Source organism: Amblyomma americanum, chromosome 4, assembly GCF_052857255.1.
Source record: "Amblyomma americanum isolate KBUSLIRL-KWMA chromosome 4, ASM5285725v1, whole genome shotgun sequence".
NCBI lineage: Eukaryota > Metazoa > Arthropoda > Arachnida > Ixodida > Ixodidae > Amblyomma > Amblyomma americanum.
The window spans coordinates 62,510,633-62,527,965 of NC_135500.1; the positions used below are offsets into that span (position 1 = coordinate 62,510,633).

At 47.9% G+C, this 17,333-nt stretch overlaps 1 protein-coding gene across 1 annotated transcript in view; it reads right to left on the minus strand.

Annotated features, from left to right (window-relative positions):
* Window positions 1-17,333, minus strand: part of LOC144129523 (uncharacterized) — a 37,548-nt gene that overhangs the window by 655 nt on the left and 19,560 nt on the right. The window contains exons 2-4 of the mRNA XM_077663678.1: window positions 12,419-12,517; window positions 6,107-6,359; window positions 3,578-3,737 (exon numbers count right to left, since the gene is read on the minus strand). Coding sequence (XP_077519804.1) covers window positions 3,578-3,737; window positions 6,107-6,359; window positions 12,419-12,517 — 512 coding nt within the window. The remainder of the gene's footprint in view (window positions 1-3,577; window positions 3,738-6,106; window positions 6,360-12,418; window positions 12,518-17,333) is intronic.

The following is a 17,333-nucleotide window of genomic DNA, read 5'->3' on the forward strand; positions in this document are numbered from 1 at the left end:
AGCTGTCATTGGTCCATGGCGATGTGACGTCACAACCACAAGACATAGCGCGGGTAATTCAAACAGCCCACAACAATCGCAAATTACAACAGCGATGACGTCAATACACAATTCCTCATTCGTCAACAGGATCATGTTATCAATGCATCACCATTACGTAGTGCCGTTAAAGAAACAACAGCAACTGCGCTGGAAAGAAAAATGGTCCAGCGGGAACTCGAACCCCTTTCCCTTGAGCTGAGACCCGGACGCCCGATTTCTCGACCACAGAAGAGCTTGCGTTGCGGGCGACAAAAAAAGGCCTTGTAGAATACACTACATAGCGGGCAACAATATCTAGGTAAATAAGATTATCGATTAGCATCACCAATTCTTGTCGCCACTGGATAAAATCTATGCGTACGAGCAAACGAAATCCGCCTGACGTGTCGTAGTGCAGCATTCGGCGGTCTGTGCCGCAGCGCCATGACATAGTGCGCGAGATCACCTCACGCTCTCATCACCGCAATTTTACAGATTGGTTAGAAAATACAGAAAAAAGAATGTAAGCATAGTTGCCCCTGCCAACATCCATTTCAAAGGGGATGCTTCTAGGTTCTAGCACATCCATCCATTGATTTATGCATACATCCATACATGCGTCTCTCATAGCATCAGTCACTTTGGGACGTTAAAACCCCATAAAACCATACATACATACATACATACATACATACATACATACATACATACATACATACATACATACATACATACATACATACATACATACATACATACATACATACATACATACATACATACATACATACATACATACATACATACATACATACATACATACATACATACATACATACATACATACATACATACATACATACATACAGTAGCCAGCAAAATTTTACAGGACGTGGGTGTGCGGAAAAAGTTCATTCCAGCGCAGGCACGCAAGCCAATTGGCTGAAATGTGTGAAGGTACTCGGGGCCAACATGCTCCTTCCTCTGGTAACGGTATCAGGCTACTTGGTAGCGAGGTAAAGCTACAATAAACGTTTCTGAAGAAATCACGTCCCGCAAACTTTTGCTGCCGATAGAACATACATACATACATACATACATACATACATACATACATACATACATACATACATACATACATACATACATACATACATACATACATACATACATACATACATACACACACACACACACACACACACACACACACACACACACACACACACACACACACACACACACACACACACACATACATACATACATACATACGTACGTACGTACATACATACATACATACATACATACATACATACATACATACATACATACATACATACATACATACATACATACATGCCTGGAGGAGGGGCGCGCCATGTGACTCTCCTTGGTTACATATACTAACGAGGGAGGGCGCCGTCGTCGCAGCGACATGTGCACCACGAACGGCGTGACCGCTGCGCACACCCGGGAGAGCACTCTCTTCGGCTGGGGGTCGGCACACACGAACTGCTGGCATGCGCTCCGCTCTTCGCCAGAGGGGCGAGGAAGTAGCTCCCGCATCTCGTCCCGTCCGGCTTCGGAATTTCCCCTTGCCCTAGTGTGGGCGAACATTCGCTCGCAAGTTTGCTGGTGAGTCGGACGCCCTCGAATTCTTAGCGTATTTTGTTGCTGGCTGGCGTTATTGTGGTTGTAGCAATAAATGCAGGTTTGTGTCAGCCGGAGTGTCGTTCCTTTGTTCCCTCAGAGCAAGGCCCACCGTGGTCGGCGAGGGCTCAGTAGCGTACGCGATCATGGAGGGTTGACGGGCGGTTTTGAACTGTGTCAGCTGGGATTAAGCGGCGAGAACGAATTTATCTCCCCTATTACGACCCCACATCTAGCGCTCAATGTGAGGCCTGCTCTTGAAACATTGGACGACTGACTGTTGGGTTCGAGGAAGTGTCTTTGTCTGAGATTGGAAAGTGCTAGGCCTAGCGTGAATTTTGATGGCTAGGACCAGTGGCAGGCTTTCTTAGGTGTGAGGTGTATTGCACTGTACCATGTTTAAACTTGTCGACATGTTCAGTACATTTTTCTTCAAATCTTCTCTGAAGTATCTTCAGCCCGAAAACCACTTGGTCTGCGTCGAGCGAGCGCGATGTCTAGTGTTCACGGAATGGCTGTGCCCGAAGCGAGTACGGAAGCCGCGTGGGTGGTCCGAGTTTTCTGCACATATTTTTTCTCTGCTTTCTCTGTTTCTACTCTGGGAGTCGCCGCCCCGCGAGCCGGGTGGCCTGGGGCCACAGGTGCCGCTACGAGCCCGCTGGTATTACAGCTTGGCATCGGGCGCTCCGACACCGTCCGATACGGTGGGCGCCAACCGCTTAAAAGCTGCTTCGTGCAGTTGGTTGGGTAGGACCACTCCACCGAGCTGATGTCTCCTCGCGGCTGCGCGCACGTAACCCTTTCCGTGTCTTTGCTTTGTTGTTATCAGAGTGGTAGTTAGGCCTATGGTTTTTCAGAGCTGCCTGCACCACGTCAGGAGAAGCACGACCACCGGACTGTGGTGTTGAGAGGAGGTGCAATTTGCTGCCCACTTAATTTTGTAACCTCGCACGAACTTTGCAGTCTCCTTCAATTCAAGAAAGGTCTTTTTTAACTCGAAATTTGCGTTTGCCCGACACGTTTTGCTACTGAGTTCAGCGGGGTAACGTATTTAATCCCCCCTTATAAAACCCCACAATATATAAGTACGTACATACATTCTTTCCAGCCGTTTGTAGCCGTGTGGCTGCGCTTGCGTAGATGCCAATGATTAATTACTCCCTGATTACATGCACACATACATACATTCCCTGTAGCCGTGTGGCTGCGCTTGGGTATATGCCCATGATTAATCACTCCCTTATTACATACATGCATTATTTGTAGCCGTGTGCCTGCGCTTGGGTAGATGCCAATGAGTAATTACTCCCTTATTACATGCATATATACATGCATTCTTTGTAGCCATGTGGCTGCGCTTGAGTAGATGCCAATGAGTAATTACTCTTATTACATGCATACATACATGCATTCTTTTTAGCCATGTGGCTGCGCTTGGGTAGATGCCAATGAGTAATTACTCCCTTATTGCATGCATACATACATTCTTTATAGTCGTTTGTAGCCGTGTGGCTCCGCTTGGGTAGATGTCAATTAGTAATTACTGCATATATACGTGCATGCATACACATACATGCATACATACATACATACATACATACATACATACATACATACATACATACATACATACATACATACATACATACATACATACATACATACATACATACATACATACATACATACATACATACATACATACATACATACATACATACATACATACATACATACATACATACATACATACATACATACATACATACATACATACATACATACATACATACATACATACATACATCCGCTGTTGCATTCAGTTCTCACTGCACACAGTCTGTAGACAATCTATGAACGGCTGAACGTAATTTTATTCATAGCCTGATCCTTGGCAGCTTACCTTGAGCAAGGCGAAGGTGGAACGCAGGTCTCTGGGGCCGCTGACGGAGCGTTCGTCCACGTCCAGGACTGCGTGGTGGCGGACGCCCTTGCTCCAGTAACTGACAAACTCTCCTATCCCCGCCGCGCTGCCAAGCTGGCGCAGCGCTTCCCTGGACTTCCTGCATGCACAACCCGTATATAAAGGGACTAAGCATGACAGCCCAGGCATCGGTGCGTCTGCCCAATCATAGGGAGCCAGCAAGCAGCTCATTTGCTTTAATGCTGAATGTCTTGTGCGGCTGGATCGCCAACATATTTTTTTACGTGAGGAAAATCCTAGCTCAATGCGAAAAGATAGGTGAAGCACACTGTCAGTGTGGACTGAAAACAACTGCAATGCCCACCGCAAGAGGTAACGCCCGCGCAGCCAACTAAGCCACGGGAGCCAAACGAACAAGTATGGGCAGATCGCTGCATTGGCATTAGCCTCATTCATCTGACAATTGCAGGCATCTTCGTCGACATTTTTGCACCGTGCCCAGCTTGCTGATAGCTACAGACCCAACGCAAGTAGCAGTCTATGGCCGCCTACAATGGTTCCAGATAGTCCAAGTATCAGAGACCTTCTCAGTAGGCGAGAAGGCATGGAAGAAGGCCTTGTGTTCCCTGGAGTCCTTCTGAGGCATGTAAGAGGACTATGTAACGTTGTAGGCAATTTTGGCACCGTGGTACAGGTGCCACGCAAATACCTCGGTCCAGATTCATATTCTGTGCTCTTTTCCATCCCTTTAAAAAGAGGGACTGATACGTGCTGAAGCGATACATGGGCCGTGATGGAGGGTTCCGGAATAATTTGGTCTCTATGGGTTCTTTAACGTGCGCTTACAACGCACAGCGTACGGGAATTTTTACATTTCACCTGCATCAAAATGCGGCCGCCACACCCTGGTTCGAGCCTGCAACCATAGGATCAGCAGCCGAAAGCCACAGCCAGCCGGTGCGGGAGAATTTTTGACATCGATAAACGCATTTATGAACATGCGCATAGGTTAGCGGTGCCGTCGTTAATAGAAAGTTTCACCACAGCGTAATCCGCTACCTCATGCATATTGCTGCCACTAGCTGTGAAGAATGCATGTGCAGATGGCTCCAAGAGACCATTTGCGGGCCACCTATTTGCTGGCGCACCTGACACATCGAGCCCATCTGTGCATGCACTGTGAGCGCTGGGGGTGTATGCATGGGGCCCGTAGTACCTTTCGCCTCTACTCGCAAACATTGCCAAGCGAGCACGTTTGAATGTGTGTTCACGTGATGGGCAATCAGTGATTGTTATGGTTGTCGTGGCTATACCGTTTTTAATGGTTCTGCCGTGGAGCGCATCGCATGGTCAAGCCAAAAACTGAAAGAAAAACGAAAGGCAAATACTTGTCCACACAATACCACGCTAACACTAGACACTATGACCATCTAATGGCATCACCGCCGCACTGCGCCAACGCGCCATCAAGGTTCCAGTTGGAGCTTCGTTGTTGCGATCATCTCTCTGTCGTAGTTCTGGCTGAATCCAAGCGCCTCCGAGAGACAAAGAGTCGATATAGTGGCACGTGGTAGGATTGTAGCGCATTCTGTCACCCCATGCCACCACGATGATGTTGCAGCGATGCTGTCCATCAATGACGGTTGTACAAGAAGTGCATCGTCTAGCATTTTGCACCGTGAAATTGGCAGCGCTTTGACTCTGACTTCTTCACTCAGCGAGGCGAAAAGTCACGGAGACTTTTACTGTTTGTATACTTAGCGAGCGTACCCACAGGAACGGCATCACTACGAGAATCGCAGTGCTGCGCACAATAAATATGTGCAACGTTTTCCTTCCTTCCCGTACGAAGAGGCGCTGTGGCCCGAACAGCCGGAACGAGTAGAGACCACGACGGACCCCTGACGGAACAGGTCTTAACTGAGGCTTGTCGCCGTCGAGAGCCAGAACCCATTAGCGTTATTTTGCCGCAGAATCTTACTCGAAACCTGTTCAGTTAAGAAAGATTAACGTGTCATATCATCATCACCAGCCTGACGGCGCCCATTGCAGGGCAACTGCATCTCCCATGTCTCTCCAATTAACCCTGTCCTGTGCCAGCTGCGGCCACCGCATACCCACAATCATTTCCTTTACCTTGTTAGAAATTAACAGCAGCACCAAGTCGAAAGGTGTACAGTCCTTGCCACTGTCCTCTGGTATTCCTCCGCAGTGCAATATAGTCTGGTAGTGAACCTCTATTCTGATACATCTACATGAGCGATAACGCGTAGAAATGTTACGGATGTATCTTTCAGGATATTGTAACTTACTGGACTGATTGAAATGGACAGAAATACTGTTTATGCTAAAAAAACATGCTTCATTTCTTTTTGCACTTCATTGACTCACACTCCGATTAGCCCAAAGCAATGCGGGTCAAGCCCCTAGTGGCCAGGCGATAGTATTCTTAACTCTATGCGGCTACAGGCGCCGCATTCAAGAAGGGGCCATGGCTTGCGGGTGTACCTGTGCGTGATGGCCACGCCGTAAGCGCTCTTGCGGGCCACCCTTGCGAATTCCAGGAACGTGCGGAAGGAGCGCGTATGGTTGTGGCCGTCCCACAGGTCCACCTTCCCGTCGCCGTCGGCCACGAAGGTGGACTGGAAGATGACGTACTCGCAGAGGCCGTCTTCGCGCAGCAGCAGGTTGGCGTGCTTCAGGAGGTCCAGGGACAGGCCCACCGTGCAGGCGAACGGCATCCGGGACAACTGTGGTGGCGCTGCAGTGATTGTGCCAGTGAATCAAGTACATCATCATTATCTTGATTACGTCCACTGCCGGCAAAGGGACTCTCCTAAGGGCTAATTATCACTGTCCTGCACCAGCTGCGGCCACCTTATCCTTGCAAACTTTCCTATCTCGTGCGAGAACATTCTTGCAGGCTAGTTGGCACATGTTTTACGAATTCCTAGCGCAACAAGACGAGGGCACAAGAAACAAAGTGGACAGGACCGCAGAGCTTCTCATTTTTCCATTTTCTCATCTTCCCAGGTGACCTTGAGGGACCATCCATTCCACTAATATTTCCTGCCTTTTCCCACTGCACTGCTTGATTTTTCTTGTATACCAACTTGTGTTCTGTAAATCACTGTACACTCTTCCGGCCTCTTAACGTTATTCTTACCCTTTTTTTCCATAGCTTCCCGCGTTGTCTTCAGTTTAATCTGAAGCCCTTTGGTAGTCACAAAGGTTGTTTCCTATATATAGTTTGCATCGCCGTCTTAGTGGCCGCCATCTTTTGGTCCAGAAAGCAAGCGGCGAAAGTAGCCACCAAAGCGAAAGCCTGGCTGTTCGTTTTCCTAATCCGCTTATCGCCAATTATGGCAGCAGCGAAAGCATTTGACAGAATTGACCACAAAATTTTATCTACAAAGTTAGAGCATTATGGATTTCGAGGAGTTTCTGGTAACATTCTCAAGTCATATTTAAACCACCGTAAACAATGCGTCGTGATTAACAAAGCTCACTCTTCCCTATTAAATGTCACTTCAGGTGTGCCGCAAGGCAGTATTCTCGGACCGGTTTTATTTAATATTTACATAAATGATATAGTAAACACCAGCACACTTGCATCTTACATCATTTATGCAGACGACACAAGCATTTTTTTCCAGTCAGCCAGTATTGAAGAACTCACTGATTTCGCAAATGTTACACTTGAAAAATTCTCTCAATGGACTCAAATAAATAGTTTACAAATTAACGTTGCTAAAACAAGAGCCATATTATTTACTCCTGTACAAAAGGTTATCAGTCGGGATATCGACATAAAACTCGGTTCCGAACAAATAAAAGTCGTTAAAGAAATAAAAACATTGGGTGTGACGTTCAATCAACATCTAAACTGGAATGCCCACGTGGAACGCGTGGCGGGAAACCTGGCAAGAGCTTGTGGCGTACTGTGTAAGTTTAGAACGATGCTTCCGACTAAAATTAAGTTAACCTTTATAATTCAATTTTCGCTCCCCATATTAACTACTGCAGTCTTGTATGGACGGACACAACTCAATCCAACCTTACCAAATTGATGCTATTACAAAAGAAAGCAATTCGTCATGTAGCAAATGCCTCATATGACGCCCATACAAGAGAACTTTTTGCTTCGTTTAATGTACTCCCCATACACCACATACATAAACTTAACCTCATTATGAAGTACAAACACAGTGTTCAAACTAACAACGAAACTTTCCTCAACTTATGTAATTTACATCGACCTTTAGAAGTGCCCTACATATTCAGAAACAGAGAACACTGGTCTATACCTTCTTCCCGCACTAATCAGGGTCGGCACATGCTGCAGTACCACATGCCTACATATTTGAATTTCCTACAAAATAAAAATATAGATATACATAACCTTAGCAAATACAAGTGGCAGAAATACCTTATTCTTGAAGACATATGAGTTTAATTATGTTTCTCCGACACAAACTGCTTTTGTATTGCGGATGTATTGTATCTTTTTATCATCGTCTATTTTCCTGCTTCTATTATGTGAACTTGTGTACACCCGATTATATTTGACCCTTTGGAGCTGTTGACGCGATTTTTTTTTGTTTTCCTACTAGATATGTTTCTTTCATTTTCTGTGCGTTGAATTGTAATCTTCATATGTATAAATAGTCTGCGACGAGTTAACACAGATACATGTTCATTTCTCACATCAAAACTATTTCAGATATAGCACCTGTCTTACTGCACATTCCATTGCATACTTTTTTTTCGCTGGTTCTAAGTCCTGCATGTATGTATATATATATTTGTGTGTATGTGTGTTTGTATATATATATATATATATATATATATATATATATATATATATATGTAATAACGTGACAGTCTGTTGGCCTTGTCAATTAGGGGTGGGAGCCTCGTCAAGCTACTGAGTTTGTGGCTTTTTGCTCCTACCCTAGCATTTTTTTTTCTCTTCTTCAGGACAAAAAAATGCTGAATAAAGTTGATTGATTGGTTGATTGATTGACTAGGCAGGAAAGGGGAGGTGGTGCTTCGTCTCCTTACCAAGGGCGGTGGACTGTTCGCTGTTCGGGCTTGAGCTGAGAAGGGACGAATGGTAGTGGCAGGAGTGCTGAAGAGGCCACTCCCCACTGCGCTGGGACAAAGTTTTCTCTCTTGCACCCAAAGATGGCGCCCGTGACGTCATGTTAAAACTATAGTTGGGTAATAGCAACTGTTACACTTCTCATGATTACAGAATCCTGGCTTATGGGTCGCATTTAGACGCAGGCGTAATGCAAAGACGAACATGTGCTGTGTGATGTCATCACACGTTAAGGAATCCCAGGTGGTCGAAATTCATCCTGAACCCCCAAATACACCTTTCGCAGTAGAGCTAACGTCCCTAACGTGTATACGTACAGGTTGTTTAATACTTTGAGGGAAATTAGGAGCGCGTGACCGCCGCGCTTCGAGAACCGCTGCCGCTGATTGCCGGGTGAGTGGACGGCACCTATAGCGCATGCGCGTAAAGGGCAGCCGGCGGCGCTTATTGCGCCTTCGCCACCCATTCTCACCGGCCTCTAGCCTATTTGTATCGGCAATATCTTGGCCACTATCGGGATACCTCACTGGTGCAGCTCGAGGCCAGTTCTGAACATCCGCTATTAAACGATCAGTGCCATCTGCCCTTCCTTTTAAATTTAACGCCAAAGAGTTAGTACCCCCCCGTCGAAAAACTTGTCCGGCGCCGCCGGCGCCGACAGTTTGAAGCCTCGCAGACGGAGCGGCCGGAGGAACCAGTCACTTCGGCAACATAGATTGCTTACTAGATCACGTGACCTTCTGACGTCATCAAACCTGCTTACAGGATTGTGAGCAAACTGACCACCGTGCTCGGTGGCAGTTAGATTGCTCGAGAGAGGTTGCTCGGCAAGAGCAACCTAGGTCTCACAAGCCCCACTGGTGACAACACCTGCCATCGTAGAGCAGTGGCTCACCGCTTAAGGCGCAACTGAAGAGGTTTAGAATTCGATTAGTTTAAACGAGCCGAATGCGTAAAACTCATGCGAAATCTTTTTGCGCTAGCATCTGGTGATGTAATCGCCGGCTAAAGCGGCGTCGGCATTGAGGCTTCGCTGCAGAGCACAGCGACCGGCAGAGGCCGCATTGATGACGTCACGTACGACAGCGCTAAGTTCCGAGCGAAGAAGCTTTTGTTTCAAGGAATAAAACAAATACCGTCGAAAGTGAAGCTCACGAAGCATTGTTTGGGGGCATCGGAAGATGCACGGCAACATGTAAATGAATGCAGCGGATCACTGAAATTTCGGCAACAATGACGTCACCACGATTTTCTGCGCACTCCTCCAACGTAGTGAGGAGAGGCCTGAACATCATCACGGTTTTAAGCGGTGATTACGTCACCATTTTAAATGCTAGCGCAAAGCCACTTTGCATGCTTTACCTAGAAGCTTCATAGATTCGAATTCTTGAATAACCTCGAATTCTCAAAAAACCATTTCACTTTCCCTTTAACCGCTGCTCCACTGCGCCAAGAGCAGTATGAGGACTCCCAGCGATCTATGAATGCAAAGCCGAGAATTAGCAATTCTGCATAAATGGGCATTATCCAATTAACGCTATCGCGTCATGCCCTTAAAGCGGAGCTTGTGTGTCCCCTGCTGTTGTTCCATTCTTCCTACTTTTAGCAATGTGCAAAAGAAAAAAGGACAAGGAAGGAAAGATTATGAAAAAACCACCGGGGACACTCAAGACTCCTTACGTGCTATGAGTGCGAAGGCATTGTGCACTGCTGTTGTTTCCGTTGGTGCGTTTGTGGTTGATTATGTCTGTTCGCGTTGGTCACCAAACCGCACACCATTCGGAGCACCATGGGTGAATGCCCATTATGCAGAATTGGTCATGCTCTACTTAACATTCATAGATAGCGGCGATCGAGTCCGCGTACCATTACCAGTACAGCGTTGCATGGCTGCGCCACTGCACTGGCGGGTGGCTGTTCCTGTCACAGCCACCCGTAGGGATTGTGCGACCCATGGTGCTCTTCCCGAGCAACCTCTCGCGCAGCTGGCGCGACAGTCCTCTCAACTTACCCGAGGTTACCCGAGTTACTTCGTGGAAAGGAAGTGCGGGCACTTTCTGTACACGCCACGCATGAGGTAAGCAATGCTTAAGCATTAGGAAAACAAGCCCAGTCGATTCCAACGCCGTTGCGGCGCATGCTGGGCGACCTAGATGGCAAACTGTTGCTTGGTATGGTACACGGGGTTCAACGTCCTGAGGCCAGTCAGGCTACGAGGGACGCCGTAGTGGAATGCTCCGGATTAGTTTAGTCCACCTGGGGATCTTTAACGAGAGTTGGCATCGCATAGTACATGGGCGCCTTTTGTGACTGGTCACCACTAAAAAGGGGGCCGCGACAGCCGGTATTGAACCGGTAACTCCGGCTCAGTAGCCGAGCGCCCTAGCCGCTGAGCCACCACGGCGGGTTACATCGTTGTTTAGGAAGTGTGTCCCAAATATTACGGCAAGACGATCGGAAGGGTTCACGTTTTTTTAAGGTGATAGCCTTTAATGGCTCATGCTAGCGATGACCATCCGTCCGTTACATCTTCACCTAGGCTACGCGACCTTGTGATGTCACGTGACATTGGTCACGTGACCTTAAGGTTATGAGTCGCAAACCTCTTTCGCGTTCTCGGGTTCGAACCCGACCGCGGCGGCTGTGTTTTTATGGAGGAAAAACGCTAAAGCGCCCGTGTTCTGTGCGATGTCAGTGCACGTTAAAGATCCCCAGGTGGTCGAAATTATTCCGGAGCCCTCCACTACGGCACCTCTTCTTCCTTTCTTCTTTCATTCCCTCCTTTATCCCATCCCTTACGGCGCGGTTCAGGTGTCCAACGATATATGAGACAGATACTGCGCCATTTCCTTTCCCCCAAAACCAATTATTATTAATATTATTATTCTCGCAGTTAAGAGATATCTAAGTGCCTCCAACGAATTTTTTGAATATCTCTCACACACACACGTGTCCAGTTACTGACGACGTGAACACATTAGTGATCAAAGCAGCTGCTGAGCGCGGTAGCAGCTCTGCGATATAAGCAGCTGCGGTCGTACTTTCGTCGCCTGTGTCAGACAATGTTGCTGCACAACCAGTTTCACGTTTGCTTCAATTTTGATGTTTTACAGCAACTACCAGGTGTCACAGCCTTTGCAGCACGGTGGCGTACTTATTGATATACAAGGTCACTGCCTTCAGGAGCTGCTAATATATGATTGAGCTTTGTCCTGATCGAGCCGCGATGGTCACGGGCGTAGCCAAGAATCCGTGAGTCTTTGACTGTGCGCACGGAAATGTGCTCAGGGATCCGTCCCTTACACATTTTACGTTACCCTGCGTGACACATGAGAGTATGCGAAAAAGCTACCAAAAATATGGACACGATCGCTATGCGTCTAATTACAAATTATCGTGCATCTTCACAAATTTTCCCTTTCCGACTCACACTGTCAACACTGCCCTTGGAGAAATTACTGGCGGTGCACCAAGTAGGAAAGAAAGTCAAGCATCTGCAAATAATTATTTATCCGCACTGTAATGACATCAAATTGCTGCGCTCTACCAATCGGAACTCGGGTTCCTGATCGCAGGGTGACCGCGCTCTGTCGGGCAACGAAGCCAAAGGCGCACGGATGAACGGATATCGTCGCTCACCGAATACTGATGGAGCCAAACGCGGCAACTTGGCAAGCACGCCCCGAGAACGGCAAAGCGTAACCAGCCCTTCTCACCATCGTCGTCGTCGTCGTTGAAGGCGTGGTGGTGGACCTTTGCCCCAACACTCATGACGGGCTTGTAGGTACCCGCGCGTGGCCTTGTGGCATGCCTGCCTGTGCAAGAGAGCGAAGCATGGGAAACACAGAGACCAACGAGCACATTTGATAAACCAAGAAGGCTACAAGATAGCAAAAGCCCTAGATAAGATGGCGCTGAAGTATCCCTCCTCATTTAACGGCACCAGCGTAGGCTCCAGTGCCGTGCTACTTTGTGCCAGCTGACCTGGTCATCTCAGCTGGTAGACCGACTGCCCTGGACAAGTAAGTCGGGACTCCATTTCGGACCAGGACAAACTTTCCTTTAGCTACGAAGATTATAGATAGGTGGTAAACTTCCCCTCTGTAGCTGTGTGGCTGCGCTACAGAACGGTCCAATGAGGGGTTTGACAACAAGCCTCACACCAGGTTGCAGCACTGCAAGAGACGCCGGGCATAAAAGTTCAATGCGTCGTTGTCCAGCGAGACATCAGAAGTCTCCGGCAGGCATTTAGCCTGGTGTGTGACTTAGTGTGTGTTCTGTGCCCGGTGTGAACTTTGGAATTTTCTGTTGGCGAGTTTGGTGTTTTGCACTGCGTAGTATAGTGCTGGAAACTATAGACTGCAGTGTGGTGCTGGCAACTAGAACTTAGGTCACGTCGTCATAAGCCAATTAGCCGTGTAGTTGGCTGACACGGTTGTGCTCCCAGCCATGTAACTGCCAAGTGTTCATTGAATACTGTTTGCAGTATCCCTTGATTGTCTCATGACGTTTACGCGACATGAAGCATTTAAGATGGCTGGCGAATTTAATCCGAGCACTGGCTGGCATTTTGGCGTAGATTTCTTACCTGTTACTTGCCGGATGATCACGAAGAGGCCACCGGCTACCAGAAAAGTGCCGATAAAGATTGCTGTCCCAAACTTGACATAGTGAAGCCACGTACGCTTGGAACTGAGGAAAAAAGAAAGGGTGAGTCCAATGGCACTTGCCTCAGATTACCCACGATGCGCCATGTGTCAGCACAACGTTGGTACGGCATGTTCTTTTCGGTACTTACTTTGCTCCTGTAATTAGTCGAAATAGTAAGCTGAATAAGGGAGCAATTTTGTCACGAAGCTTTGGCGAACTCTCTTAAAAATACAAGTGGCTTAAACGAGCCAGAATGATCAATTCCGAAGAACACGTCCACTCCCATCAAGCATGTATACGGACAGGCGCGCGTTCTCCCCATTAGCTTATCATTAGCCGATGGACCGACGAAGGAACTAGAAAACGCCGAAGCCGTGGCTTCAGCGTATTACTCTGCCGGTTGAAAATAAAACACCTTTCTTATTTTAAGGGGCTCCTTAAAATGCATAATACACAGCCGCCGCGGTGGCTCACTGGTTATGGTGCTCGGCTGCTGACCCGAAAGACGCGGGTTCGATCCTAGCCGTGGCGGTCGCGTTTCGATGGAGGCGAAATGCTAGAGGCCCGTGTACTGTGCTATGTCAGCGCACGTGAAAAGAACCTCAGGCGGTCGATATTATCCGCAGCCCTTCACTACGGCGTCCCCTCGTAGCCTGAGTCACTTTAGGGTGCTATATCCAATAAAATTCAGAATGCGCAGGCGCTCACCCCGACGTGAAGGCCTCCCGTCGCTGACAGAAAACGCAGACTCTGAAAGAGAAGGAATTTAATTTGGATGCGCAAAGCAGGGACAAAATGCATTCTGATGGTGGAGTGGGTCACGGTTGGCCTAGGAAACACAACAAGCGAGATACGCCGTGTACTATAACGTTGGACTCGATCGCAAACATGGAGTATGAAGAAAACTAATCTTCCCTTTTAATTCCAACCATGCCACCACTTAAAAAATAGTAAGAAGTGTGCATTGATATAGACCGGTCAGAAGTGTTTGAGGCGTTAAACACCCAAGGAGAAGCGTTTAACTGGGCCCACGTTTAAGTATGCCCTGTGCCATGTATGGCATACGTGCATTGAGCCTAAAATTCTGGCATGCTTTGCAACAGACGTAGCGATTCTGCCGCATTGCACTAGGTGCAGGCATCTAATTAATGACGGTGAATAAAAGCCACTCCCGGCGTCGGCAAATACTTACGAGCCAGGATAGCGATTTGCGAAGCATCCGCTGAAATATAACGAAAGAACAAAGTAAGAATGGCGCTGATCGCGTGCGTTAGGTTTCCGCAAAGTTAGAAATCTCAGGTGACGTATTGCCGCATGGGATGAATGTCACACGCTTTGCAACAACGTTATGCGCTCGCGTTTTGCCGTGTGGGATGAATGTCACACAACGTTAAGCGAGCTCAGCGTAAGAACGCATGCAAACAGACTGGGTTAATCTGCATGCAGGGTTTGAACACGGGGCTAGGCTCAAGGTTTCGATGGCAGAGCTGGTATTTTTGCCGCTTCTTCCTTCGTGCACCAGCGTATTCACACAATATCCCTGCTCAAAAGCACTGTTTGAAAAGAGCTGGCTGGATTGAAGAACTTAATCATGTTTCACCGCGGTTGTTGCTGTTCGGCCGATAACTGCAAACCTTGGAATATCAATGGCGCACAGCTCCGAAGTCTTCGTTTTCTGCTTCCTCGATCTCCTCTCGGGTCACGCGGGTTTCCGTCGGCAGCCTCTTAAATGTGGGCTTGTCGGAGACTCAACGAAGAAGAAAAGCAGTGAGACGGCTTTGGAAGTGTTGGACGGTGCTGACGTGTTCTTGCTGGTGCTTGGCTTCGAGCTCAACTGTGGTGTCCTGGTGGTGCCTACGTGGTCATCTCTGGTGAGGCCGTTCTGTGTGGGGGATTTGGCCAGGTCTCAGGTTAGGTCTGTAGGCCAGGTTAATGTGCATTTGAGGGTGCGTTTGGCTCAGGTATGTCGCTGACCTCCCCGGGTGGAGGGACGGCAACCTGGTTTGCCAGCTTGCCCACCCAAAGCTTGCCGCTAGAAAATTTTCGTAAAAATGGAATTGACATCATCCCTGTGGCTCTCGTGCCGATCGGTGAGGGAACAATCAAGATGAAAAGCCCCAAGGTCCTTCAGCAGGAGCTAAGATCTCTCACTACCCACTACCTCCAGATCTCTGAGGTGCGACCGTTCGGCCGGAGAGGCATTGTTTGCAGGTCCGCTGACATTGATTGTGTCACAGACCTGCTCCAGTGCAAAATATTTCAGTCCTTAGCGGTTAAAGCCTTCATCCCGGAACAGCTCGCATGTTCCAAAGGTATTGTTCGTGGCGTGGACCCAGCATCTTCCCCGCAGGATATACTGGAGGAGTTTCAGGATGCAGGTGTGGGGGTTCTTTCTGTCTACCGGTGCAGTAGAGAATTCAATGGTGTGCGTGTTGCGACAGAGTCAGTTATCACTACGTTTGCTGGTTCCTCCTGTCCTTCTGAACTCAAGGTTTGGCCGATAGTGTATCGTGTAGACCCTCTGCAGCCCCGTCCTCTTCAGTGCAACAACTGTTGGCGTTTCGGTCACAGTGGTAAAGCGTGTAAGTCGGCGACCCGCTGCCGGGTTTGTGGAGAAGGGCATTCAGATGACAGCTGCGCCTCTGATCAGCCCCAGTGTTGCCTATGCAAGGGCAACCACTCAGCTGATGATGTCAACTGCTCGAAACGAGCCGACGAACAAAGCCTGCTCGATATCATTCAAGCGAAACGCTGTTCGAGAGCAGATGCTTATGCACTTCTGGATCGGAGGGATAATACATATGCCAGCCGTGCGCGAAGCTCTGTTGCTGATATACCGTCAAGTTTGACTACTTCAATAGTGTCCTCAGTAGAACAGGCTCTTTCTGTGGTGGTCGAGCGAATGCTGGGCAGTTTCACCGAGGCTCTATCTCAACTTGTTGCTGACCAATCTCTGCCTACTGAATCACATGTTTCGGCGGCTACGCCGGCATCACTCCCGAGTACTGCTAGTAAGAGTCATTCCATGTCGCCTCCTACCGTGCCCCAAGTACCGCCTGCCAACAGCGCTCCTGACAGTGTCGCTCACGTAGATCCTTGTAGCATGGACGTTGAAATGCTCACCACTTCCCAGAAGCGTCGAGCTTCTTCCTCACCCTCGAAGTCAGCTGTTCCGCAAGTCAAAGCAAAGAAAGGACCCCCCAAATTAATTCCCCAGACTGATGTGCTGAAGGAGGCTGTTGATGCCTCTTTAACCAGTCGATAATCAGGGCGGGTCTAAAAGTTATGCAGTGGAATTGTCGCTCCGTACTTTCTTCTTTACCGGATCTTGAATTACTTGTTCATAAACATAATCCAGATATTGTGATTTTACAAGAAACGTGGCTCTCTCCACTTAAATCATTCACATTTAAAAAATTTCGTGTTTTCAGGGTAGATCGCGTTAATGGCAGGGGTGGTGGGTTAATAACTATGATCTCTACGAAAATATGTCACCGGGCATCAATCTCGCAGACAGTTATGCGCCCTGACTGTGAGTTGTTGGCGGTTGAAATCTCCCTTCCACAGTGCGCCAAAGTCACTATTGCTAACGTCTACTTCCCAATCGGTGTTCACAGGACAGACTGTTTGGACACCTTACTGAGCGGCGCAAACAGCACAGTCATCGCAGGAGATTTTAATTCGCACCACAGTGCCTGGGATAGTCGCTCTGACTCCTGCGGCCAGCTTCTGTGGTCCTGGATGTCAATGAATGCAGTGCGCTGCTGTTATTCCGGAGCAGTAACCTTTATGCGTGGAGGATCCCGTTCGATCATAGATTTAACATTAGCATCTCGTGGGGTTGGCGTATCTGCATGGTCAACTGAAGAATCAGGTACATCTAGTGACCACTTTCCAATAACCTTTTCTATTATATCCTCGCCTATCAGAAAAGGTGGTGCAACCATGAAATTTCTAAACCACATTATGTACAAAAAATTG